The sequence below is a fragment of the Physeter macrocephalus genome, chromosome 10 (genome assembly GCF_002837175.3).
Source record: "Physeter macrocephalus isolate SW-GA chromosome 10, ASM283717v5, whole genome shotgun sequence".
Taxonomy (NCBI): Eukaryota; Metazoa; Chordata; class Mammalia; order Artiodactyla; family Physeteridae; genus Physeter; species Physeter macrocephalus.
The window spans coordinates 5,786,040-5,813,390 of NC_041223.1; the positions used below are offsets into that span (position 1 = coordinate 5,786,040).

Here is a 27,351-nt window from a genome sequence, read left to right on the forward strand (position 1 = left end):
ACCACAAAAGATCTGCTGATTTTTTTCCAAGGCTTAGGAATTCATGATCTAACTTACGATCCTAGAATAATTTTAATGAGTAAAACGACAGTGTGAATGTTTAAGAAATAATTTTTCTGAATGCTATAAAAATTTTTATTGGTTCATTATTCCAGTTTAATGTACTATCGTTCAAATTTTCAACATTCACTGACTAAATTGCATATGTGCATGTAGGTCAGTGTGAAAGCTAGCTGTTGGTCCTTGGCTGAAATAAATTTATGGTTCCTTATAAAATGTGAAGGATTCCTAAGATATCTTTGAAAGAAAATAAATGAAGGCAGATATAAATTTGAGTTTTATGTATAAGTTATAAATAAGTCTCAACAAATGAAGCAAAATGTTAAAGCGCTAACTACCATAGTTTTTAATGAGAGATCTTAAATATTAATATCTTCTGGATAACCTGTAATGGAGACAGTGAGTGGAAACATAAATACATTTAGTGGAGAAAACTATGAAGACTGTATACTTAATACCATATCTAAATCAATGATGGATGTTTTCAGATTATGACAATAGTGCTGTACACAGTGATACAATTTACACTTATTAAAACGAGATAACAATTATGTTTTTCTTTTATTCCATGTAAATACTACAGGCCTAAGAGAACAATCCTCATGTAATAAGCAGGCTTATACTGTACAAACTCTGTGAGATCTTTCGAATGTCTCAAAGATGACAAGGATGAACTTATCTTTCCATTAATAACTTCATGTCCCAGCTCGGGGTAAGGCTGACATGATGTGGTTTTGATCCTCTCTACTTCTTGACAGCTGGTGCAGCTCATCCACTCTTAGGTATTTAACCAAGACAGATAAACACATATCCGTACAAACACTCGTGCACCAACATTCATAACAGCCATATACTGGACACTACTCAAATGTTCACCAACATTGAATGCTTAAACAAACTGTGCTATATTCATATGAATGAAATACTTCTAGCAATAAAATGGACTGAAGTATCAATACATGCAACAACATGGATGCATCTCAAAATAATTATGCTGACTGAAAAAGAAGCCAGGAAAAGAAAGAGTATATTCTGTACAATTAAAGGCAAACTCATCTGTAGTGACAGAAAGCAGAGGTAGGAGAACGAGAGAGAGGGAGGGATTACAAAGAGGCACAGGAAACTTGGGGGTGACGGACAAGTATTTTGATTGTTGTGATGGCTTCACAGCTGTATATGTATGCCAAAATGTATTCACTTCTATACTTTATGTAGTTTATTGTCAGTACTTCAATTAAACTCTTTTAAGAAAAGATACAGTAGTACATTATTTCCACATTTGAAATAACTGCATTAAAATATTTAAAAGGAGAAAGAGTTAAGAGGTAGAACTGGAGGAGTGTGGGCCTGGGGTCGGATGGTGGGAGCAGGCATAGGCTAGCGACTGGTTAAGTCCTGATAAGCTATTCTCACAATTTTATCTATCAACTGTGTGCATGTATCACGCTGACGCTTTAAGAAATAATTTTCGCTTTGAAAAGCAACTGACAATGAAAAGATTATATGGCTCTTCACCATAAACTCAATGTAAGTTCTGAGTTTGTTTTCCAATATTTTAATATATTTCAGCAGATTCACTCCAACCTACTTTCATTACTGACAAATGTCACTTATTATTACTTGTGGATGACTGAACAGGGATAGAGGTGAGATCTATGGTTTCAAAGCAGAGTAAAATTAACAAGTCAGGCCAATTATTTCACAGAATAGTAAAAGTTAAAGTGCAACTGAACTTGTCCACAGGAGCCTGACAGTGGACACAATTTTTCAGCATGCTTAACATCTGCACTCCAGAATGCTCTTCATCCTTCCCAGAGGGTGATGTTAGCCTGTGCGTCTCCCAACAGGACACTAAGGGTTTAAGTACCTTTATGGCTTCTCTGAGCCTCCTGCCTCTTGTTCCTATCCTTTTTTGCTTGGGTCTGGGTCTTGGTCTTTGGGACTGTAGATTTGGATTTTGACTCAAATATTTGGCTGGCTCAGGGGAATCCTGTTAAGCTGTCTCCCAGATCTGTCTCATCTTAAGTCCTACCCTGACTGAATCAATCTGGTTGATTCTGGGTTTGCCAGTGTTAGCTCTGGATAAACCTCGTGTCTGTACTACATAAGTCACTGGAAGTATTTCAGTCATGTCCAATATATGCAATACACTGGTGCTGATTCATGCCTTTGAGATGCTCCCAAGGTTTTTGATTCCTTTGGTTTTTATAGGTCCTGATCTAAAACACCATTCCTGTGATTTTTATTGAAGTATCAAGTGTTGACAAGTTTCAATTCAAAGTAGCTTCTATTCATATAAATAGAAGGCCGAATGTGATCTAGAGAAGGTCTCTTTTACCTATAAGGAAGTTCTTATCAATCAGTCACCAATATTTTTTCTATAGGTGATGAATAGGAAGGAAATGTATAACAGGTGTAGGTGGACATTCGCAGTACAATTACTTTCACAAAATAAGGTAGGTTTAAACAAGAAATACAACTGAGCATCTCTGATGTCTAGAACGCTGTGCAAAGTGTTGAGAGGCACAGGGACAAAGAGTTATAAGACACTGGCCGCTGAAATTTCACGCTTATCTTATGAAAGCTATATTTGATGAATTTCTTTTAAAACATTTTCATTTACTCCTAAAAGTAACAAGAGATAATTTTGTGTATGTAAATCCTGGTGAATGTGTGTATGATCTAGTGTAATCATGAGTAAATATGATACATCATTTACTCAAGAAATTCCAAAGGGAATTAAAGCATATACAGAGGCATCCCTCATTATTGCTTAAAAGAACTAATATTTATTTTATACAACTGTTGCTGTTTTGTGTCAATAATCACTACATTATATAAATTCTAAAATATGTTTGAGTATAATACAGTGTTAAATTAAAATAATATTTTATGTTCATGTGAAAACAATTTTACTTAACTTTGAAATAAAGTTATAGTTTTATCATGTAAAATAAACTGTTTTTAAAATACGAAGTGCAGGACACATAAGATTTGGTAAAGGATTTACTGTTTGTCTCAGGGACTATTTATTCATATCTACTTTGATTTAGAACAGACAATCTGTGAAATATATTTCTCTGTGGATTCTGTTCTAAGTAAAAACCACAAAGGGAAGGTAGTTAGCCATGATCTATCTTGTACTTGTTACTTTATTTTGCATTTATTATATAAGCATATTTTTTCTAGTCTTACTTTCCCGAGTCTATGCTACAACAATGACCTTAACTTGAATTGTTTTAGGAAGATACTTCTAAAATATAAATTATTATTTATATGACATAATTATTATTTATAATATAATCAATTCACATGCTTTTCCCTAAATGATAGTAATTTTGGTAAATAAGTAAATTCATGTATAATAATATCTGAAATTTTTGTTTAGGCTATGATTCTTAAATGTATATGGAAAACTTAAAAGTAAATCTCTCTGAACATAACACTACTCTACCACAGACTAACTGAATTATCTTACACTTGCTTCAGAGTTTCAATTCTTGTATCGCAAATATTAAACCTAAATGACTCTTGCCTCACTTTCCAGGTCCTACAAAATCAATGGTCATCCTATGCATTAAACTTCGGTGTGCTTCACACCAATACATGGTTACTGATTAATAATGAGTCTGCACCATCCCCCCTCCCCCATCTCCAGTGTAACAGCTGGATTTTTAAGTTAATTCTTATTAAGGAAGCAGAAGCAAAACCAACAGGTCTTCCTGGATCCTCTATTTAAAATTTCATTTTAAGGACTTAAATATGAAATATACACACTGAAATATAAATACATATTTTCCAGAAAATAAAATAATTGAAATACTATAGGCAGGTTCTAGTACTCTAGATCCCTCAAGTAAGTATGAGTAAAGATTGTGACCCATGGTTAGGTCATTTTCAGAACTCCAAAGCAGGAATTTGCTAGGTCCTCTGACACAACTAAGGAGAAGCAAAAGAATACATCTTGACGTGGTTTTCTCCATTATTTTCCGGTTATTGTTTGTAACTTGTTTTCTTTTGTATTTTTCTCCTTACTGATCAAAATCACCAGAGCCATAAACATTTAATGATATAAGTGGATTTTAGCAGTTGGTTATGTTTTTAAAATCTTCAAACAGTTTAGATAACCTAGGAGAAATTACTGTCTCATGGACTATTAAATAGAAATACAGAAAATAAACAGGAAGAAATACCAAAACATATCTGCCTATTTTGAGTTTGTTTAAGATGGACCTAATCCTTATCACTCATACCATAACATTAAATAGTTACAATACTTTTATACAGATGTTCTTTGTAATCTTCTGCTCTTAGACAAATTGTCTGGAATTAACAATCCAGAATAAGTACAGACAATAAAAGTCTTTTTTCAAGTTTCCATAGACCATTTCTAGAAAATGATCCTATTCTAGACCAATAACTTTAATAAACTCCAAACAGCTAAAACTGTAGAAACCAAATTATATAACCATCAAGCAACAAATCTACTAATAAAAAAAATCATGATCAAAACATGACCATAAAACCCCAACCAACAGGGAAAATAATCCCTCACAAACAACAATCATACAAAAGAGGAAAGCAAAAAAAAATTACATGTCTTTTTTAATAAAAAGACCAATAATATCTATTAAAAGTAAAGGCATTTTATTTTTTTATTTGGCTTCTGGAATCTTAGCTCCCCGACCAGGAATCGAACCCCGGGCCCCGGCCATGAAAGTTCTGAGTCCTAACAACTGGACCACCAGGACATTCCCCAAATAAAGGTGTTTTAAAAGAAAGCCATGAAATACATATTCCAATCAAAAACGCAGTAAAAATTTTTTATAAGGGAGATCAAGAGAAAGAAAATGCAAGAGTACAAATAAAAAATCTGTTGTCAAAACCAGAAGAATTCGTATGTAAATTCAGAAGACAGTATATGAAGAGAGGAAAAAAAAGAGCAAAACAAACCATAAGTAAACCTAATGAAGAAAAAGAAGGCATAAATTAGCAACGAGGATATAACGGCAGATAGTAAAATTTTAAATATATTAACAATGTCTGTATGATATGATGATTACAATTTTACTCAAAAGCATGTAGTGATGCTTTTTGGGAATAATTCGAGAGTGATTAACTCTAGTAAAAGGGGTTTGATATTTATTTTCCTTTTTCTCTTTTAGGTATTTTCTTAAAACCCTACATAAGTTTTCATTTTTATAATGAAAATAATTTCTCAAAAACACACTATTAAAAGGAAAACATGTTGAAATCCAATAAATTATTTTTGCAGAATGAAAGCATAGTATACATAGTGTTAACTTTCTCCCCAAAGGACAGTTTTAGTTTATGGAAACATCATTTTGTTCTAGCAGCAAAGAACTCCAGGAAGATAGGTTCCTCCTCTTGCCCCAAAGGATGAGTAAAATTTAGCAATCCCATCTCCCCATCTGTTATAGACTGAAGGTTTGTGTACCTCAAAATTCATATGTTGAAGCCCTAACCCCCGAGATGATGGTGTTTGGAGATGAGGCCTTTGAGAGGTAATTAGGGTGAGATTAGGTCATGAGGGTGGGTCCTTTAGGATGGGATTAGCAGCTTTATAAGAAGAGTATGAGTGAGTCTCTCTCTGCTTGCATGCACAGAGGAAAGGACATGTGAGAACACAATGGGAAGTTGGACCATGTGCAAGCAGGGAAGGTAGCTCTCACCAAGAACTGAATTGGCCAGCACCTTGATTTTAGCCTTCCCATCCTCCAGAACTGTGAGAAGTAAATTTCTGTTGCTTAAGCCCCCCAGTCTGTGGTATTTGTTATGGCAGACTGAGCTAAGACACTACCATGGTGTTAATACCTAATTTTGGATAAATAAATATAAGGGACTTGTCGTGGCTTGCTGGGAAGGATTTAGCTCCCTGATAAATGAAAGAGATACCAATAATTTATACTTGTTTTTTAAGCTAAACATCTCATGATTAAATAATGTACAAGAATGTAAGAATGATTTAATATTAGAATGCCTGATGACGCTAACATTAACAGACTGAAGGAGAAACACCTTATGATCATCTCAATAAATGCAGAAAGTATCTTGGATAAAACTCAATACTACTCACAATTTTTTCAAAAACTCTAGCAAATTAAGAATAGATTACTATTGTCCAAATTATTCTGTACATCCAATATAATTTAATCAAAATCCCAAAAATGATTTTCATAAAATTTAACAACTTATTCTAAAATTCTTATAGATGGTAAGAGACCAAGAATGTCAAAGAGGATGGAAACAAATTTGGAGAACTCGCCTTACTAAATATCAAGATTTACGAAGCTACAACAATTAAGACCATGTGATGCTGGCTTAGTGATAGATAAATAGACTAATAGGACAGACTAAAGAGTCACCATTTACTATTTATAAATGGTACTAGCTGGGTGGCTCTCCATATGGAACAGATCAAATTAAAGCCTTACCTCTCATCTCAAAAAGTGAATTAGTGACTAAATAATAATCTATATGTAAACATTACAAGAATAAAACATGTGCAAGAAAACAATATATCAGGATCAAAAACTAGGCACAAAATATACAAAACATAATGGGAGAATCTGATAAACATAAATATTTAAAATTAAATCTACAATTTCTGTTCATCAAAGAAAATGCAAAAAAAAAAAGTATAATGACAAGTCACAGGCTAGGAGACAATATGTTGGGTTCATATCCAGAATATGTACCTATCCAGAGTATATAAAGAACATCAATATATCAATAAGAAAAGGACAGACAACCCAATAGGAAAAATAAGCAAACACTAGAAATAGGCACACCACAGAGGAAAGAACCCATATGATTAACTAGGAAAAGAAAATATATCACTAGTTATCAGGGAAATGCAAAATTAAAACAAGATAACATTTCATGTCCTTCAGATTGGCACCATTTTTAGTCTGATATCATCAAATGACTAGGATTCGGGAAACAGCTGTTGGTAACTATATATATAGTTATATACATACATATAACTATATATGTATAAATATAAAACTTTGGAAAGCAATTTGACAAACTCTATTAAAGTTGAAGTTGAAGCTATACCTCCTTACCAACAATTCCACAGATGGTGAACTTTGGCATATGGCGCAGGGAGTCCTATCCAAGGATGATGTGATATTTTAATGTACAAACCTAACAGTCCCTCAGTAAGAGAATGAATAAACAAACTGGCTTGTTCATGTGATGGAATATGATATAGCAGGTAAACAAATTTCCTACAAGTGTTTCTGCTATAACAGGGCAAATATTCTTGAAAAACAAACTGTTCTGCAAAGTGGCTTATTAGAAATGATCAGGTGTATGGGGAAAAATTATGGGAAAAATAATGTTTAAGAAGCTCATAAAAATCTCTGTGACTTTATAACCAGAGCACATATTAATCATTCTGATAAAAATGTACTAGCATAGTTAAAATTATTAAATTTCTAACCTTTGAAAATGAAATCCTGGAGTAAATATAGTGCTGTACCTTTAAAGAAAATGATGATAGGAGGTGCTGTAAGGATGTACAAAGATGGAGCTGGCTTCATACTAAGTATCAATACTTCTAAGAGCAAGAACACAAACAGAACCAGGAGAAGTTGGTACTGTGGGCATTACTTCATATTGTTTTGTACTACTCTGTCATCATGCTGCATTTAGCTGTTAGAATACTTTTCAATTAGCTGCTCTTACTTGGCACAAAATATTAAAAACATGGGGAAGATTACATATGAACCTCCTACTTATACAGACATTATTCCCCTGTTTATGAATTGAATATGAGCTCAAAGGCATTACAGAAATATGCACAGAATAGCGAATAGCTCAGGTGGAAAGGCAAGAACAATGCCCAGATTTTAATTATACACACACAAACACACACAGAGTTACAAAACGTATGGATGCATATACCTATGAACCACTTATATTTGGAAGTGATATACACAAATTTACGATCTTGGTTATCTCTAGGGATGGAAGGATGCAGGGATGGAGAAGGAATGAGGATCCTTTAGCAAGGATCTATCTATTTTTCTATAAGACTAGAAGTTTATTTAAAAGAATATGACATTATTATAACAAAACATTATTCTTTATAAAATCTAGATGAGGGGATTCCCTGGTGGCGCAGTGGTTGCGCGTCCGCCTGCCGATGCAGGGGACACGGCTTCGTGCCCCGGTCCGGGAAGATCCCACATGCCCCAGAGTGGCTGGGCCCGTGAGCCATGGCCACTGAGCCTGCGCGTCCGGAGCCTGTGCTCCGCAACGGGAGAGGCCACAACAGAGGGAGGCCCGCATACCATAAAAAAAAAAAAAAAAAAAAAAAAAAAAAAAAATCTAGATGAATACATGCCTATTTTCCACACTTATTTGTATACTTACATTGTTCAAGATGTAGAAAAACATGATTAAAATAAAACATGAGATTCAATGGGAATGTTATTAGATTAAAAGAGGCTGGATATAAAATAAATATAAATATTTTTAGGAAAACATACACCTATAAACATGAAGTGATAAAATATATTACTACAAGTGAAGACTATTAAAACATGACAATTTTTTTCCAAGTGATTTATATGATCCTTGCAGTTTCAAAGGGATGTTTCAGTTTCGCATATTATTAAAAGATAATCTGGAATACTAAACTGGTAAAATATTAAAATTAAAAATCAACATTATGGATATGAATTAACAGGAGAGATTAGCTTCACCAGTTTCTAAACATATTACCGAGTTATGATACTTTAAACTGTGTTACACTGGTTAAAATTTCCTCTGAAATATCTCTGATTATTATGTATAATTATAATACAATAAAAGAATAACACAAATCAGCAAGGAATAGAACACTGCTTAATAAATAAGTGTCTTTGGAAAAACTGAATAGCATAATACTATGTCCCTAAAGGTTCTGAACCTCTATTAAACACTAATTAAATCAACTACAGACACAATTAGAACAATTACATCAGGATCTTAGAGATGGACCTAGAAATCAGCATTTTTTAGCTACCCAGGTGATTACAATTTGCAATCTGTGAACCACAGCCTTAGATGTTTCAAATCCATTTATAATATGCATTATGAACGGGTTTCAGAGGTGCTGAGATATTGATCCCCTCAACATGCTTCAGGTGGGGAAGGTGGATAGCTGGCAAGCCTGGGGTACTTAGAAACCTCAGGCCTTTGCCTCAGGCCACAAGGAGAGAGTAGAACAGGCAGAGTCAAGCATTGCAGGGAGTGGTATAGATCAAACCTTCATCAGAGACTTCAGATTCTGAAGAACTCTGATTCAGTAATTCTACTTCAGAAATTATATTTCAAAGAGATATTTTAAAATGCAGAAAAAATTGTATAAAAATATTAACTTTGTCATTATGTATAATAGCAAAAAACTGAAAGCAACCTGGGCGAATTACGAAAGAAGTTATGGCACATTCAGAGAACAGAATTTTATGAGGTTTTTTTAAATGCGCAAGAGGAGTTTGTAATGACATGTAAAATATTAGCAAGTTAGAAGGAATCTGTACAATTTCATATAAAGTATTATAATTATACACAATACAAGCTAAATATGCAAGCTATAAAAATGTGTATTATGTACATATATTTTTCGTAAAGTACATATATACTTTACTTATATATTCTATAAAATATATACAATTTAAAGAATTTTAAACATATATATAATGAATAGAATTTATGACATAATTCTTTTGGGCAAAGAAAGCATTAAATAAAGATTGAAAACTGAGTGAGCAGGAAGCCTGGTCTGTCTTGTCTCTGAGCCTTTTCCTACTGCCCCTAACTCTTCCCCTCAGTTCCCTTCATCTTTTATATTTCACCAAACAAGATTCCCTTTGAGAAGTCTTTCCAGCCTCTTTCAGGCCATTCGGCGTTGTGGTCTCATAGAATCACACACTTCCTCTCTGACACCTTATAGAAACAGTAGCCATCTCGCTACTGTCATAAAATGAACTGAGAACAACCACAGCTAAAACAAAGTCTACACTCTCCTGTAGGCACCGTGAATTCTGTTCTTGGATCAAATTGGACCATCAAAAGCCTACATACATATACCATGTGAATTTAATCTCATGGAAAATCCAGTTCCTCAAGATAGATTTTAACATCACCTACCTGGCCCTTACTGAAGTCTTTTGTGGATGAAATTGGCTAGTGTATTTCAAATAAGAAATAAAAATATAGATACGGTGTGTTGCATGTATTTAAAATGCTACAGGATCAATTTCTCTGAGAACTCAGGGTAGAGAAAGCTTGAATTCCCTACAGGGATCGGCAGGCTACTTCTTTTATGATAATGAGAAATGTATAATGTTCCCCTTTTGGCCCCTTCTGATGCCAAGAAACTCAGAATGAAATTTAAACATCAATCAATAAATATACTGACGCTTATGAATGAAAAAATTGATTCTCCTTTTCTTAAGCTCAAGCTTCCTACTTTAATTACATTTTACTTCATTGTTTCACTGTTTGTTCTATTTTATTTCTGATCATTCTAATTTATTCTCAAAGTCTTTTGTCTCAATGTATACGTATCTTATTGTGAAACTATTGAAATACGTTCAGGAAAACTTTATAAATAAATACATAAGAAAATGTTTATGATCATTTTTTTTCTCCCAAATGTATATTTTATTTTATTTTATTTATTTATTTTTTTGTGTGTGGTACATGGGCCTCTCACTGTTGTGGCCTCTCCCGTTGCGGAGCACAGGCTCAGCGGCCATGGCTCACGGGCCTAGCTGCTCCGCGGCATGTGGGATCTTCCCGGACTGGTGCACGAACCCGTGTCCACTGCATCGGCAGGCGGATTCTCAACCACTGCACCACCAGGGAAGCCCCACAAATGTATATTTTAAAAAGAGGAGGATGAAAGTCACCATTAAGAGAATGAAAAGGAAACTCATTGACAGGGAAACTATACTTGCAATACATGTATTTGACAATTGCTTTATATCATTTAGAATAAAATATGAAGAATAAGAATCATTACAAATAAATACACCCAATCAAGCCAAGAGAAAAGGAGGCAAAAGTCTAGAAAGGCACTTCACAAAAGACAACCAAATGGCCAATAAATAAATTAAAAAGTCTTAAACTCCATTAGTCAGAATAAAAAGGAATATTAAATCCACAATGAGATAACATTATACACCCACTAGAATACCTAAAATGCAAAATAAAGAAAATAGTAGTTATCGATGATATTATAGAGCAAATGGTACTCTTATTCAGAGCTGGCAGGAGTTTAAATTTGAAAAATCAATTTTGAAAATGGTTTTGATATAGTTACTAAAGCAAACATATGCAAACCCTAGGACCCAGCAACCTGGACATTCTTACACATGTTGTCCAAAAATAGGTACTAGAAAGAAGAACAGAGATGGAGGTATTATGCTCTCTGACTTCAGACTATACTACAAAGCTACAGTAATCAAAAGAGTATGATACTGGCAAAAACAAACGAACAAAAGCAGACACACAGATACATGGAAAAGAATAGACAGCCCAGAAGTAAACCCATGCACTTATGGTAGATTAATCTATCACAAAGAAGGCAAGATACACAATGGAGAAAAGACAGTCTCTTCAATAAGTGGTGCTGGGAAAACTGGACAGTTACGTGTAAAAAAATAAAATTAGAACATTTTCTTGCACCACATACAAAAATAAATTTTAAATGGTTTAAAGACCTACATGTAAGACCAGAAACCATAAAACTCCTAGAAGAAAATACAGGCAGTATGCTGTTTGACATAGATTTAGCATTATTTTATTTTTTTTAGCAAATTTACCCAGTTTAAAAAATGGGCAAAAGAACTGAATAGACATTTTTCTGAGGAAGACATACATACACATGGCCAACAGGCACATGAAAAGATGCTCAACGTTGTTAATCATCAGAGAAATGCAAATCAAAACAACGAGATATTACCTCACACATGTCAGAATGGTTATCATCAGAAAGACCATAAATAACAAATGCTGACGAGGATGTGGAGAAAAGGAACCCTTGTATGCTGTTGGTGAGAATGTAAATTGGTGCAGCCACTGTGGAAAACGGTACAGAGGTTCATCAAAAAACTGAAAGTAGAACTACCATATGATCCAGCAATTACACCCTGGGTATATACTGGAAGAAAATGAAAACACTAATCCAAAAAGATACATGTATCCCAATGTTCATAGCAGCATTATTTACAATTGCCGAGATATGGAAGCAAACTAAGTGTCCATCAACAGATGGATGGATAAAAAAGATGTGGTACATATATACAATAGACTACTACTCAGCCATAAAAAAGAATGAAATTTTGCCACTTGCAACTACATGGATGGACCAGGAGGGTATTACTCTTAGTGAAATAATTCAAACAGAGAGAGACAAATACTTCCTGTTATCACATGGAATATTGTCTGTTATACTTGGAATCTAAGAAATAAAACAAACTAGTGACTATAACAAAAAAGAAACTGACTCACAGATATAGAGAACAAATTAGTTGCTACCAGTGGGGAGAGGGGAGGGGAGAATGAGCAAAGTAGGGGTAGGGGATTAAGAGGCACAAGCTACTATGTATAAAATAAATAAACTACAAGGACATAGTCCTTGGCACAGGGAATGGACACTGGCACAGGGTATTTAGCCAATATTTTATGATAACTATAAATGAAGTATAATCTTTAAAAATTGTGAATCACTATGTTGTACATCTGAAACTTATATAATATTGTACATCAACTATACCTCAGTTAAAAAAAATACTAGAATTTTCCTAGTAGCACTATTTGTAAGTCTTAACCTAGAAGTCACATAAATACTCATCAACACAGGAATGGATCAATAAATTATGTTATATTCCCATGTGAAAATAGTAGAAAGAAATGAGTATTAAGGACCTGTGATCATATGCAGTAATGTGGATGAATTTCACAATGGTGATCCCAGAAGTCAGACATAAAACAACTACATACTCTATGATTCCATGAATATAAGCAGAAATCTGTTGACAGAAGTTGGGATAAGGTTAGCTTGGGGCGTATATGGGCAGTGACTGGAAAGGTCCTCAAGGGGTTCTGTGGTGTTGGTAAGGTTTCTTGATCTGGGTTCTGGCTACACCAGTGTGTTTGGTTTAATATTTATCAAGTGATATGTGTACATTTTCCACTTGCATGTTATGCATCTACCAAAGTCTAAAAAAAGTGATCAAGAGAGGATTGTTCTCAGTTAGAAAAATCTAGTAATATAGCATACATTCCTTGCTCTGCCATTTAATAGGTGACTCACAACAACAAAAAATTAAATTGTCTGAGATTTATATGCTAAATGGAAAAAAAAAAAGTCTGCCCTGACTCCACATAGGATTGCTTAGAAAGAGAAATGGAATAGAGATGATGAGCCCTAAGCATACACAAAGCCACTATCATTAATATACATATAGCACTGGCAGAGCATTCAAATTAAATAGGCAGATTTTTTTTTTTATAATCCAGTTTAACTATATGTGAAAGGTAATGTAACAACTTCTGACCAATTTGGAAAAAATATAATAAAATTTATACCTCACTTCTTAAACCAAAATGAATTAAGATGAAGTAAAGCTTTAAAATAAAACATTGAAATTATAAGAGGACTAGTGAAAAAAAGGTTAAAATTTTCCCTGTAATATTAAATAGGAGAGAGCTTTACTAAGCCAAGCCACTTAACCATTTTACAATGGGCATGTATAACTTTAATAAGAAGCTAATTAAAAATGGCATAAAACATTTGTAAATTATTCTCATTCCTATATTTTATACTTATTTAACACCATTAGCATTTCCTTGAAGTTGCTAATTTGAAGATGATTGCTAATTATAGTATAAAACATGGTCATTCATTAATTCATTTGACAAAAAATAATAGCTCCTACAATGTGCCAGGAACTTTTCTAGAGCTGGAGATGCAGCAGTGAGTGAAACAGTAATAATTCCCTGCCCTCAAGGAGCTTACTCTGTAGTGGAAGAAGACATAGGATAAACTAGATTAATATTAGAGAATGATCAGTGTCTATGGAAAAATACAACAAAGGGAAAGAAGATGGCTGTGCTGAAACGGGGATGGAGGGGGTTATTAAGAGGTTGACATTTTAAATAGTCGGAGAGGCCTCACTAAAAAGTTAGTTTTTTGAACAAATATTTGAAGGATCAAGAGATGGTGATATGTAGGGGGAAATATATTTCAGGCAGAGGGAACAGGAAGGGCAGAGGTACTGAGGCAGCTGTGTAACTGGTATATTCAAGAATTGTGGATGGAACAGAACGAGGGAGGGAGGAAGTACTAAGTTATACATATAAAGAAGAAATGGCAGCTAGATTACATAGTACCTTATAGGAGCTTAAAAACTTCAGCTTTACACTAACATGAGCCACCTGAGGATCTGAAGTGAGCAATGTCATCATCTGGCTGAGTTTTAAAGGGAACTTCTGGGCTCCTCAATTGGAGGAGGGTGGTTTAAAACAAACAAACTAAAGACAGATAACAGTTAGAACAACAGGAGGAAAACGATGAGATAACAGAAAAGTGTAGAATTGCTTTCCTTCATTCATCAAATATTTATTGAGTACACGGTTAGGTGCTGTTAGGATGAGAAAAACGACTTGGACACAGATTCTGACCTCACAGGGAATTTACTCGAGGAGGTAAAACTTGGGTAGACATAACTCTAATACGTGGTAGAAAACAATGAACAAAAATAAGTTTCCATCTTGGTTGAGGAAGAGAATTAGGGGAGTCATCTTGAAGCAGTTGGTCTTTCAGCTGGCTGCAAAAATATAAGCTCCTTGATGGCATGCATTTAGCCTCTTCCTTACTGCTAGATTTCCAGCACCAAAAGAGTGTATGGCACAGTCAGTGATCATTTGTTACCTAATGACGGAAGGGATTTGTGTTTGCAGATATGTAGGGAGAAGGGCATTGAAGCAAAGGGAACAACACAAGCAAAATCAAAGCAATGAAGAGTTACAGTTTAATTTGGTGGAAGCAAATGAGAATAGTGGGAGATGAAATTAAATCCATAGAATAGGGTAAGATCACAGAAGGCCTTGCTGGTCTTGGGGAGGTACCATGATTTTTTGCTATAAGAACCAATGATCTCCAAAAGCTTTCAGCAATAATAAGAGAACTTTGTACTGGAAGGATAAGTGTAATAGTATAATCAACTCTCAACTGATAGTTGATTGAGGCAATCAACTGATATGTGAATGGAGTCTAGAGACCAGTTTAGATGATACTGCAAAAACCTAGACAAAAGGTAATGAGGGTCTCAATGAGGTTATTGTCACTTGGTCCCTTCGTCATTAGCACTTCCACTGTCCTAAGTAGGTATTTGTAAGCCTTACCATACATGTGCATTTATTTGTACTGTAATTATTTTACTTGTCCCGCTTCTTTTCTTTTCTAGCAATATTTAACTCTCACGGTGGACACTTCGAATAAACCCCAAATTTCTGTTCTTCCTTTCGTGACGTAATGAAATGCCTCAAGTTTTAGCTGGACACAGAGCTACCTGTCAGAGACTACATTTCCCAGCCTCTCCTGTAAGTGGTTGTCGCCATAAGCCTAGGTTTGGCAATGGATTTGAGCAAAAGTGATGAGTGCAGCTTCTGGAACATGCTGCTTGCTCTCCATTTTTTCCTACTTTTTCTTGCAGGTTGCTCCTTACTCATTTTTCTCTCCTCTTGCATGAAGTAGGTGTTGGAGATTATGCCCTTTTGGAACTATATAACTCTTAGCCCTTTTCCTGAAGGAAGAGGTATGGGGGCCTAGAGTTGCTGCAAGGGTCAGTCTTTCATAGGCTTTTGCAAAAAGGGAAAATATAGGCCGATGACTAAACTCTGGCCAGTGGGAAGTGAATGAAAGTGGGGTGCTGTGTCTGGGTCATGCTCATAAAAGGAAGCACTCTGTTTCTTATTTCCTCCATCCTGAGAGTAGGGATTTGACCCTGGTGATGGTGAGCTCACCTGGACTCAGGACATCATCCTGCAGGATGCAAAACAAGAATATACAAGGCTCCTAAGTCCCTGGACCTACCTCATGGGGAAGTAGTGCCCAGTCTCCATGAATTGCCTACAAACTTGGACTCTGAGAGAACTTCCATCTTAGTTAAACTATTGTTATTTGGTCACTGTTACAGCAGCCAAATCAACATCTTAATATATAATTCATAAATACTGACCATTGCTCCTATGTGTTGAATGAATTAGTAAGTATAAAAGTTTCTATGTAAGGAAAGTAATATTAAAGAATTATTTCTCCCATTCCCATAGACTTTGAGCATAAAACATCTATAGTCTACTGAAAAGGAAAGATGTAGTATAAAGCTTCAGTTGAAGTCAGCATCTCATTCATCATAACCTCAGGCCCATATCCTAACTTGCTCTATGATAAGGTAGGTTAGCACAGAAAGCAACTACCACCTGTTGAGAAAGAAGCCGGTACAACACTGAGTTACTGGTTTCTGGTTATAGGTTCTATCAGACCACAAACAAGGCCTTTAAAGGGAAAATAAACTAGGAAATCTTCAAATTCTACATCTCCTATCATTCTTTTGAGTCAAACATTATAATAATATGAATTTGATTATTATTCTCTGATTGCAGGACTTTTGTCATGGCTTGTTTCTATACAGAATGCAACAACAATTTCACAGAGGCAAAGTAAAGGAACTACTTACAGTTGAAGAACACTTGACATCGGGATTTAAAAAAAAACTAGCTACTTAACATTTATCATTATTTTGTAAATAATTTTGCATTCACATACATAGATTATGACTGTTTAAGGATTTTGACGTGCACAGCCCACCTGATCATATCTGTCTATGAACAAGCTTGTATACTTATATTACTAAAGCGCCCTCAGTGAAACACTGGGAGTCTCCATATACCTCCTTAGGATATAGTTCTACAAGTCTTCCCGGGAAGTGCACTGGAATGGTGACTTCATTAGCGCGTGTTGGAAAGAGGAACTGATGGCAAGCCCTAACACTAGAAAAGTGGTTTGAGGGTTGGCTTTTGGAACAAGGAGTTGCAATTAAGAAAAGCTGGACAATCCCACTCCTGGGCATAGACCCTGAGAAACCATAATTCAGAAAGAGTCATGTACCACAATGTTCATTGCAGCTCTATTTACAATAGCCAGGACATGGAAGCAACCTAAGTGTCCATCGACAGATGAATGGATAAAGAAGATGTGGCACAGATATACAATGGAATATTACTCAGCCATAAAAAGAAACGAAATTGAGTTATTTGTAGTGAGGTAGATGGACATAGAGACTGTCATACAGAGTGAAGTAAGTCAGAAAGAGAAAAACAAACACTGTATGCTAACACATATATATGGAATCTAAAAAAAACCAAAAAACAAAAATGGTTCTGAAGAACCTAGGGGCGGGAGAGGAATAAAGACACAGACGTAGAGAATGCACTTGAGGACATGGGGAGGGGGAAGGGTAAGCTGGAACAAAGTGAGAGAGTGGCATGGACATATATACACTACCACATGTAAACTAGATAGCTAGTGGGAAGCAGCCACATAGCACAGGTAGATCAGCTCTGTGCTTTGTGACCACCTAGAGGGTGGGATGTCGGGGGAGGGAGGGAGACGCAAGAGGGAAGAGATATGGGAACATATGTATATGTATAACTGATTCACTTTGTTATAAAGCAGAAACTAACACACCATTATAAAGCAATTATACTCCAATAAAGATGTTAAAAAGAAAAAAGAAAAGAAAAGCTGGAGATTGGCATGTTATTTACTGAATAGAAATAAACCTTAAGAAAGAGGGGTGTTTTGACTATGTAATGCTGAAAGGTCTACACTGTCAAGGGCAGAAATGTTAATATTGGATACGAAAAGGAAGGGTTTTATTTCCTGTACCACTGAAGTTAGTTTGTATAAACAGTCTCTCTCTTTTATCAAGACTTGACCATTGTTGTTAGTGGTGGTTTTCCTTGGAGTTTTAAGGACTGAGACTTTGTTTTGCTGATCCCAAATCCCCAGAACTATGCTGAGCAAGTTCTCAGATTTAAAAAGCAAACAAAAAACAATCAAACAAAAAACCTATCGTTGATTGAATGAATGAATGGATGGATGAATAATGTTTGCATCTAACAATTATGATTTCCACTAAATGAAGTGAAAGAATGACTCATCCTCTTTTGAGGATCCCAAAGGAGACATAAATATTACACTAAGGGATTTTCCTTAAGTATATGGAAACAAAAAGATAATTTATCTCAAATAAGTTGTTTATAATGAAGGCTGCTTCATAATCAATTTTTTTGTTTGAGTCTTGTAAGCATATTTGTTACATTTGTCAATACTGAAATACTTGATTTTCCAGAATTATGACTTTAGGTGAAAAGCTATGTTTTTTCAAAAGAAAACGTGATTATAAATATAGGTTTAGAAAAAAAAAGAATCTGACCAATTTTTTACATGAAATATAACATTGAAAAAAATCACTAAAATTATAATCATATATACTGTTTAGAAGAAAAAAAGAAATAATTAGCTTGAATGTTATGGTATTCTGTGTTGCTGATAAATTAGTCATATTGACTCCCATGACCACCTATTCACATGAAATACATGCAAAAGGACTGCAGTTACAACAAGCAGAAAGTTTTAGTCTATTTCTAAGAATTTTAACTATTGCAATTCAACTGACACATTCTGATAACCAGAATTTCATTTTGTGTAGCAACATGGGAATTTGGCCTCAGGGTCTAAAGGTGATCTGTTTCATTCAAGTATTTTAAGGATGTGGTTTAGGAATAAGGTATTAGGTTTGCAACATTTATGTAAAACAAATAATGTGACACTGGAAAGCAATGCTCTTCATTTAACATATTTAGTTGCTCTACAATAAGTCAGATCCTCCCAGAGTGTAAATTACACAAATTTGAAAGCTGCATTTAGTACTGAATATCTCATTCCCAGACAGGTGCTTACTCAGTAGTAAAACCTGGTGTAGCATACCAAATTAAAAGTTGTTTTTTTTTTTTTTTAAACTATCATGCATGTACCCAAACCATTTGTGTGCAGTTTAAAACTTTTCCTCCTAATCATATTGAGAATAATTGATTTTTACTACCACAAAACAGTAGAAATGAAATATGAATTGTATTAATAGGCAGAGATACTTGAACAGAAGCTTGGATTGTTTAAAATTAATAGTTTAAAAAGATCTATCTAGAAATAGACTTCTTATTAAGTTGCCTTTTTAGTACTCTAACATGCCATTCTGTGAGAGTGTTGTTAGAAGAAATGCTAGGATATTCTAAAAATTTCTAGGTTGATTGATGAAATTTCTTACTGTTAATTGAGTTTATGTTCCCAGCTGTACATCAGCACGTTAAATTTTGCAAGAGAGTTTATGATTTCTAAGAACTCTCCTTCTATAAGGCCTTTTGCTGAGTGAGACAGTTTAGGAATCAATAAGTAAAGGGGATCTTTCTTCTTTGTGTAAATAGCTTAAGAGTAAATTTAGGTGGTCTAGAAACCGTGAGTTATTAGGAAGGTGCTTAGAAACGGGCACAGTACATCAGCTGCCCGAGATCCCTTCTAGCAGCCTAGCCTGGACCTCCACACTCTGTTGGGCACCGTCAGTTACTGGCCGAGTAATTGCCATTATTGGCAAAGACCACCCTAGATATGGGCTCAGAATCCATCCTAGGGCCAGCCATCCTCTACAACCTGGTGTCCCCTGATTCGGAGCGAGTGCATTCAATTCAGGAAGATCACTTACGACTGAGTTTTTCATCATGGCTTTGACTGTGAAGCCCTCAGAAACCAGGGAGTGAGGCTGGTGCACCGGGAGCGGCAGCTTGGTCCTCTTCGGCATCTTGTCTGGGCATTTGTTTAAGCTCAGGGTCTCTTTTTCTGCCACCATCTTCCTAGAAAATGTCTTGTTCTCATAAAACGTGTAGTAAAAGAATCAGTGAGTTTTACGGATGTGAGAAGGAGGTCGGGAAAAAATGTAAAAAGGCGCGTTACTGGTAGAATTTCACGCCCTCGTAGTGCCCAAGTTGATCCAGATGTTTGGCAGCTCCCAGGTGAAGGGAGTTGAGGGGAGGGGAGGGGCGCGAAGAGGGCAGGACCGAGGCTAGAGCCGCAACAAGCTTCCAAAGGTAACCCTCCCGGTTGCTAAGCGACACGTCAACACTGTGGCCGAATGACCCTGCCTCCCTGTGACGGACATTTGCTAGGCCTCAGGCCGGAAGGGCAGCGGGCGGCCGACTGCGGGCGGCCGCGACCGACCTGAGGAGAAGAGACTACGCATTAAAACTACGACTCCCAGAAGGCCTCGGGCTAAGCCCCCTCTGCGCATGCGCGCCCCCAGGGGCGGGCGCGGGGGAGAGGCTTCCTGGACAATTTAACCCGGGAGTGCAGCTCGTGTGAGGCGCCGGCGGGCACCGGCGTGCGTGTAGGCCCTTGCTCGCCCGGCAGCTTCCAACTGCCCAGTGGCCATGATAGGTACGTGGGTACCTGACAGGTACAGCTTCTCTGCGCCGCCCCGCGCCCAGCTGTTGCGCCGCGCCGGGCCTCGGCTGACAGGGACGCTGGGGTGCCGCCCGTGTCCGCTGCCCGTGGCAGGGTGTCGGTGTCCGCGCCGTCCTCAGCCCGCGCCGCCGGCTCCCCGGTGCCCGCCGTGGCCCTGGAGAATAAGTGTGTGTGTGTCCTAAGCCCCCACCCGGCCCTCGTTTGACGGGCGTCCCCCTGGAGCCAACTTCGCGAGGGACCCTGGCGTGCGCCTCGGCGCTGCCCGAGGCGAAGGATGCGTCCCGCGGTCCGTCAGCGAGCGCACAGCCCGCCGGACCTCGAGGGCCCGTGGAAAGGCCCTGCCTTCCGCCCCGGTTTCCGTCCCTCAGGGCGCTTGGGAGGCTGTCTTCCCGCTTAGGACAGATTGGGACCCACTCTCCGGAGAACTCTTTAAGGGAAACACTCGCGAAGCGCTAAACTCTAATGGACGGTGCCTAGGGACGATGGTTGAGGTCAAAACAAATTCCTGCAGATGGATTTAAACTTCTTGCTCCCTTGGGTTTTGTCTTCTAAATCTCTCCCTAGAGGTCTGAGATGAAAGAATAATTGAGTCAGTGATAACAAGGTTCAAAACTTTCGCATAGTGAACTAACGATTCATTTTGCAAAGAACAAAACAAAACAAAAACAAACAAAAAACCACTTTTTTTATACACAGAAGGCCCTAGGTGCATTTATGTGAATAAAGCTTTGGAAGTGGCTGTTAGAGTTGCTTATAAACCCTGTAATATATAAGATTAGAAAAGTTCCTGTCTTCCAGGATTGTTAAGCCAAAAGTTATTTTAAGGGTTATCTCTGAAAATTAATGGAAACGCACAGTGTGATTACAAAACATTGCTGTTTGGGGAGTTTATTATGACAGATTTCCTGTAGATTATGTATTGGTTTGGTGAGTTTATTTTGGGATTATTCTTGAATGGGCACCACTTACGAAACGCAAGTACATCTGAAGTCAGATGTCGTCTATCCAAGAAGATAGAAGGTAATTTTTAAAAATATATAAGTTTGTACGCAGTGATAAACTTACATCTTTTATTTATTAAACGAATGTTAAAGTGTAAAACGTTTTATCCGTCACTAGGAGAATCATGCCAGCTAACTGACACTGTGTTTGCAACAATGATAAAAGCTAAGGATGTTGTCCAGTTTTTCTTACCTTTCTAGCATGGTATGATTGTTGGTGAAGTTATATACAGGCAAGAATTTAAGATCTAAAAATCATCACTTAATTCTAAATTGTCATCTAATAGACGATTATATAGATAACTTTGTTAGAATGAACTGTGTTTAGGCAGTTCAGTTTGTTTGGGATTTAGGGACACAGGAAGGAAGCGTATTATCTTTAGATTTGATGATTAGACATTTATTAATAACTGACAGTGATGTGGAGAATGTAAGGTGGATTTTTAAAAGTGTTCTTTCTCATACTCCAGCTAGTGTTTGACACAGTGCAAATAAGTGTATTACAACATAAATAATTCCATGCTCCCTCCCAAGGAGAGTACCTTACTTGTTACAACCTTGTGGACAATGTACAATAAATTATACAGCTAGTCAACTAATTGCATTGCCTAATTAGGTCAATGGGTACATTTTAATAAAAATCGTAATTGCCAATTTTGGAGTTGGTTCAGTTGAATAATGCCAAAGGTGAGTGAAAGTGGGAGCAATTGAAGGAAAGTCTTGGAGTGATGTTTCCCGTTTCTGACTAAACTTTGGAGCCAGGAAAGGCCTTATTTATAGTCTATATCCAGTGATATACTGGAGATTAAAATATACATTAATATATATCTGGGGATTATTTTATTTTTGTTAAAGACATGTGTGCTGCTCAGAACTTGCCCCTTTTGTGCCTATGCTGTCTTTAATTGCTACACATTCTTTAATGCTAACAGTACTCTTCTACTTCATTTAAATCTCAGCTCACTTTTAAGGAAAAACAAAAATTGCATTTCTTGGTAGAATAGGAGTAAGGGGGATTGACTGTTGCCTCACTACCAATAAAATTACCTTTCTTTGCTTTCTCAAAATTCAGGATTCTTTCTTGGCACAGAGACTGTTTCAAAAGTACTTACATTTTCCAGTTAGATTATGATTAATATGTTAAATGCCCTGACTCAGCTATAGAAATATAATTTAAGTGGGTGAAAAATTATGATGTTTTGAGAAATATGGAGAGGACGTTAAGATAATATAAAGCATAATAAAAACTTAAGAGAATTCAACTTAGAAAAGTATAATTTTTGGTACCTCTCTTAAAATTATATTTCACCCTTTTTTAAAATTACCATTTTTGTGTGTTTAAAATTGAATTTTTTTTTTTTTTTGGTGGTACGCGGGCCTCTCCCTGTTGTGGCCTTTCCCGTTGCGGAGCACAGGCTCCGGACGCGCAGGCTCAGCGGCCATGGCTCACGGGCCCAGCCGCTCTGCGGCATGTGGGATCTTCCCGGACCAGGGCACGAACCCGCGTCCCCTGCATCGGCAGGCGGACTCACAACCACTGCGCCACCAGGGAAGCCCTAAAATTGAATTTTAATAGTAATATTTGTGGTATATTCTATATGTATGTTGTATAGAACTGGATTTAGGTATTTAAGTAGTATCAGATGTTAAAGTGCATGGATATATATCTAACCATGTTGCCAGTTTTGAAATTCAAACTCAATGTCTTAAAAATGATTTTTGAGTGATTTAAAAAATAATTAGAATATAATCTCTTCTGTATCTTGTTTAACTTAACATCTCTTAGAAGACTTACAAATCTGCATGTACAGATCCACCCTACAGTAATTCCTGTCTAGTATTTAGTGGATGTACATAACTTAGGCAGGTACTCTCCAATAAATGAGCATACAGTAGTTTTACAGACAGTTGCTGTCATCAGGAAGGTTTGTGTCCATATCACTTTATTTGCATATGTAAGCCTATATGTAAAGTAAAAATATTATTACAGTTTCTAAATGAATTTTCTAGCTAAAGGGTTTGTAGACTTTGAATTTTGCTAGGTATTTCCGAATTGTTTAAAATAAATTACCCTGTTTTACATTTCTGTCTGCCATAACAAGGTAGCAAAGAGCTGTCCTACTCCTCTGAGCTGAAAAATTACAAAAAGACATCCTTCCCAGAACTGACCCAGCATTCAACAGCAAAGCACCTGCTGGGTCTCCCCTCTCTCTCCATAGACTTATTGCCTTCCAACAGTGCACAAGGTGCACAACTGTCCTTAATGGCCCTGCCCCCCTCCAACAGTGTTTATGAGCGTGTCCTCGTTCCCTCTGTGTACCATAAAATTTTTTTATTTTTGTCTTTCTGATAGATGAAAAACAGTATATTTTAATTTTTTAAATGAATCTTATGAAGAAAAAACCTTCACTTCTCATTTTATAATGCTTTATTTTCATGAAAGAAGATTCAATAATTGAGTATCTACTGTGTGCCCAGTACTGTTCCAGGTGCCAGGAATACATGAGTTAAAAAAAACAAAAAACAGAAAAAAACACCCCGCTGTCATGAATGTACAGTCTAACTGTACTGTTTGCCCACAAATCTGCATATTTGTTTTAAAGCTTGTATGCAGTGAATTTTAAAGTCTCAGAATTTATATTTTAGTTAAATATACTGTCTATTGCTACTTGCTCTGCCATTTCAATAATTTTAGATGAGAAGTGACCCTGCATCTAAGTACCCAAGGTAGGCTCTGAAAGCTGTTTATGATGAGGTACAATTGTGTCACAAAAGAAGTTCTAAGTTTTTGCATAGATTTCATGTAATTATGTACTGTTCTTTGGGTCCAAAGGCTCTAGAATGATGACTCTATGCCCTTTTGAACTTTGGAACTATTTCTAAGGATTTTTTTGAAGTCTACGTTTTTTTGAAACCTCATGGCTTCATTGCTTGAAAATGATACAATGAAAGTACTTTGTATTAAGATATGCAAATCCATTTCTACCTCCAAAGCTTCTTTGAAAAATTCAGAAAAAAAAGTTCTTCTTACTTGGTAATGTTTCATATTCATGAAAGCAGTTTCAATGCAGAATACTTTATTCTGTTAGCTTTTAGTTTTTTGATCAATGGAAATTGTTTCTTACCTGCTGTTTCTTCAGCCTTTAATTGTGGCCCAGTGCTTATATAGTGTTTCTGTTTTAATTTGCATTTAATGAGCTCATTTTAAATTCTTCTTTGTAGTAATCTGAACGGTTTCTTTCTTAAAATTTTTAATATTAAAGAAAGAGATTTATGTTGCAGCTCACCTTCCTGGCTTATTTACTTATATGCTTGGTCATGTATTGAGATCATCTTAGGACATTTGTATTTTTAAGAGTGTTGATGGGTTCTTGATGATTTCTCCAGTTGACTCTTACTGTATGACTTGAATAGGGTTCCCCATAAAGGATAATTTTAGAGCACTTAATATCAGAACAGAGAAGAATCTCTGTGTACAGCACATAGCAACCTTCCCCATCCCTTACCTTAAATCCCCACCCCTGTCAAATTAGGGGAAAAAAGTGGTGATTAGGGAACTAATACTGGTGTTCCTATTGAAACATGTTCATTATTTATCCATGTAATTGATAAATGCACCAGTTATTCCTACTATTAAATGTTTTTTGACCTTTCAGTGAATAAATAATATTACCTGAGATGAAGCCCTTTGCAGTTACATCGTCACTTTTAAGCTTATTCAGAGTAGATCCATTTTCCAGAACATGGAAAGACAGGAATTAGACACCGAAATTCATTCAGTATTAACATGGAGAAATGGGACTGCAGTTTGTAATGTGTGTGTTTCTGAGGTGAACCTTTGGTTTTAGCATCTACCTGTACTCTCCCATTTTCCTTCCCTCATTTGCTTCTTCCCCACACTCTGCTTTTGTCAGAAGCTGGACTTTTAATGTTTCATTCCTTAGCTCACAGAAGCAGCTGCTTTCTGACTAATTAAAGAGGTGAGCTCTTTCCTTGCTTGCCTCTGGGGTTTCCACAGGGCTTGGTTGGTTATACAGGTGTTCCTGAGGGTCATGACTGGAATTGTGTGACTAAGCAAACCAGGACCACCATGGCTCCTCCCATAGACATTCTCTTGACAGGGAGTTGTCTGCAGTAAAACTACTCGTAGGCCCAGCAAATGCATTTTGTTTTGAGGGGGAATCTGGTCCTGATTACATTTTTTCCCTGAGCCAGAGTTTTGGGGATTGAGGAAGCTTGGACTGGCTTGAGGATAGGGCAGGATTTAGGCTTACTTGTCTGGAGAAATAAAGACTTAAGAATAGTAATGCATGCTCTAGGTCTTCTCTCTACCTGTGAACTATGGCTTGAAGTCCTTTCCAGCTCCCTGGTGACTCCTCAGAGAGTGAGAGGTACAGATTTAAGCACAACTGGGGCAGCATTATCTGAGTTGCTGCTTATCCGGGATGCTGATCTCAAGCAGATGTAGACTGCACAACTCGGTTGGCATCCACTAAGTCTGGATATATGTGTGACAGTATCTAAAGATGTTTTTAAATGAAGATGGCTGAATTCATAGTCTTGGATGGGAATTGTGTGTGTTTTACTGTGCAGTCAGTTTGGACAGAGTTATATGATATAAACAGAAAGTGATATATAGTGGAGGTCTGATATTTGCTTCCTACTATTACTGTTCATTGAGGAACTGGCGACATGCCCAGTCAGTGGTAGGTAAGGGAATTTCTTCCTTTATTATGGTCCTCTCTAGAGTTATCTTCTTTTTTTATTGCCTGTGTGTGTGTATGTATGTGTTTGTGTGTTTGTGTTTCTTACTACATGCACATTTTCTTATCAAATGTATTGAAATTTTTTCCCCATCAGCTTGATTTCAAGAAAGTCATCAGATTATCTTATTCATAGTTTATGTTGCTAGAGTTTCACACGGGGTCTGTATCCTCGCCTTTATACCCTGGCAACTGGGTACTGTTTGGTACTGCAGCACTTTTTATAACTCTTTTTTGGCGGGGGCGGTGAGGGGAAGCTCTAGAATTATTTGTATTTGGGGTTTAACATCTAAGGAACTTCTCTGTTGAGTCCACTTATGGTTGTCACAATTATTCGTGTATAAATTTATTAAACATCTCTTCTGGCTCCTGTACTCAATTTAATCATATTATGCCCAGTAGAATGCAAGTTATGCAGGTGAAGTTAGTCAGAGAAGGGTGGAAATGCCATTTGAGGTCTGGTTTCTGGGGTGACATGATTTTTTTTTTTTTTGTCCTCAAAAAATGTTGACAACAGGATGAGTAACATTAATGACCTAAGATTGATAAATATGTATGAATTCTTTAATAGTTAAGATTTTTAAAAATTCATATAAGAACTTTCTTAGCATAAATGAGAACTAGATAGCTTTTTTTTAAACATCTTTATTGGAGTATAATTGCTTTACAATGGTGTGTTAGTTTCTGCTTTATAATAAAGTGAATCAGCTATACATATACATATATCCCCATATCTCCTCCCTCTTGTGTCTCCCTCCCACCGTCTGTGTCTTTATTCCTGTCCTGCCCCTAGGTTCTTCAGAATTTTTTTTTTTTTTTTTTTTGCCTTTCGCGGGCCTCTCACGGTTGTGGCCTCTCCCGTTGCGGAGCGCAGGCTCCGGACGCGCAGGCTCAGCGGCCATGGCTCACGGGCCCAGCCGCTCGG

At 36.6% G+C, this 27,351-nt stretch overlaps 2 protein-coding genes across 6 annotated transcripts in view; one reads left to right on the forward strand and one right to left on the reverse strand.

Annotated features, from left to right (window-relative positions):
* The window catches only part of PACRG (parkin coregulated), a 527,628-nt gene extending 506,582 nt beyond the window's left edge, over window positions 1–21,046 (reverse strand). For 3 of the 4 annotated variants that reach the window (XM_024122630.2, XM_055087409.1, XM_055087410.1), the window contains exon 1: window positions 19,908–20,422. In XM_024122630.2, the coding sequence (XP_023978398.1) occupies window positions 19,908–20,051 (144 nt within the window). In that variant the 5' untranslated portion in view covers window positions 20,052–20,422. Of the gene's footprint in view, window positions 1–19,907; window positions 20,423–20,647 lie in introns of those variants that run through there. The other variant, XM_028494776.2, reaches the window with a different exon arrangement.
* The window catches only part of PRKN (parkin RBR E3 ubiquitin protein ligase), a 1,334,302-nt gene continuing 1,327,488 nt past the window's right edge, over window positions 20,538–27,351 (forward strand). Inside the window, exon 1 of one of the 2 annotated variants that reach the window (XM_028494771.2) lies at window positions 20,538–20,635. In XM_028494771.2, the coding sequence (XP_028350572.1) occupies window positions 20,629–20,635 (7 nt within the window). In that variant the 5' untranslated portion in view covers window positions 20,538–20,628. The remainder of the gene's footprint in view (window positions 20,636–27,351) is intronic. The other variant, XM_028494769.2, reaches the window with a different exon arrangement.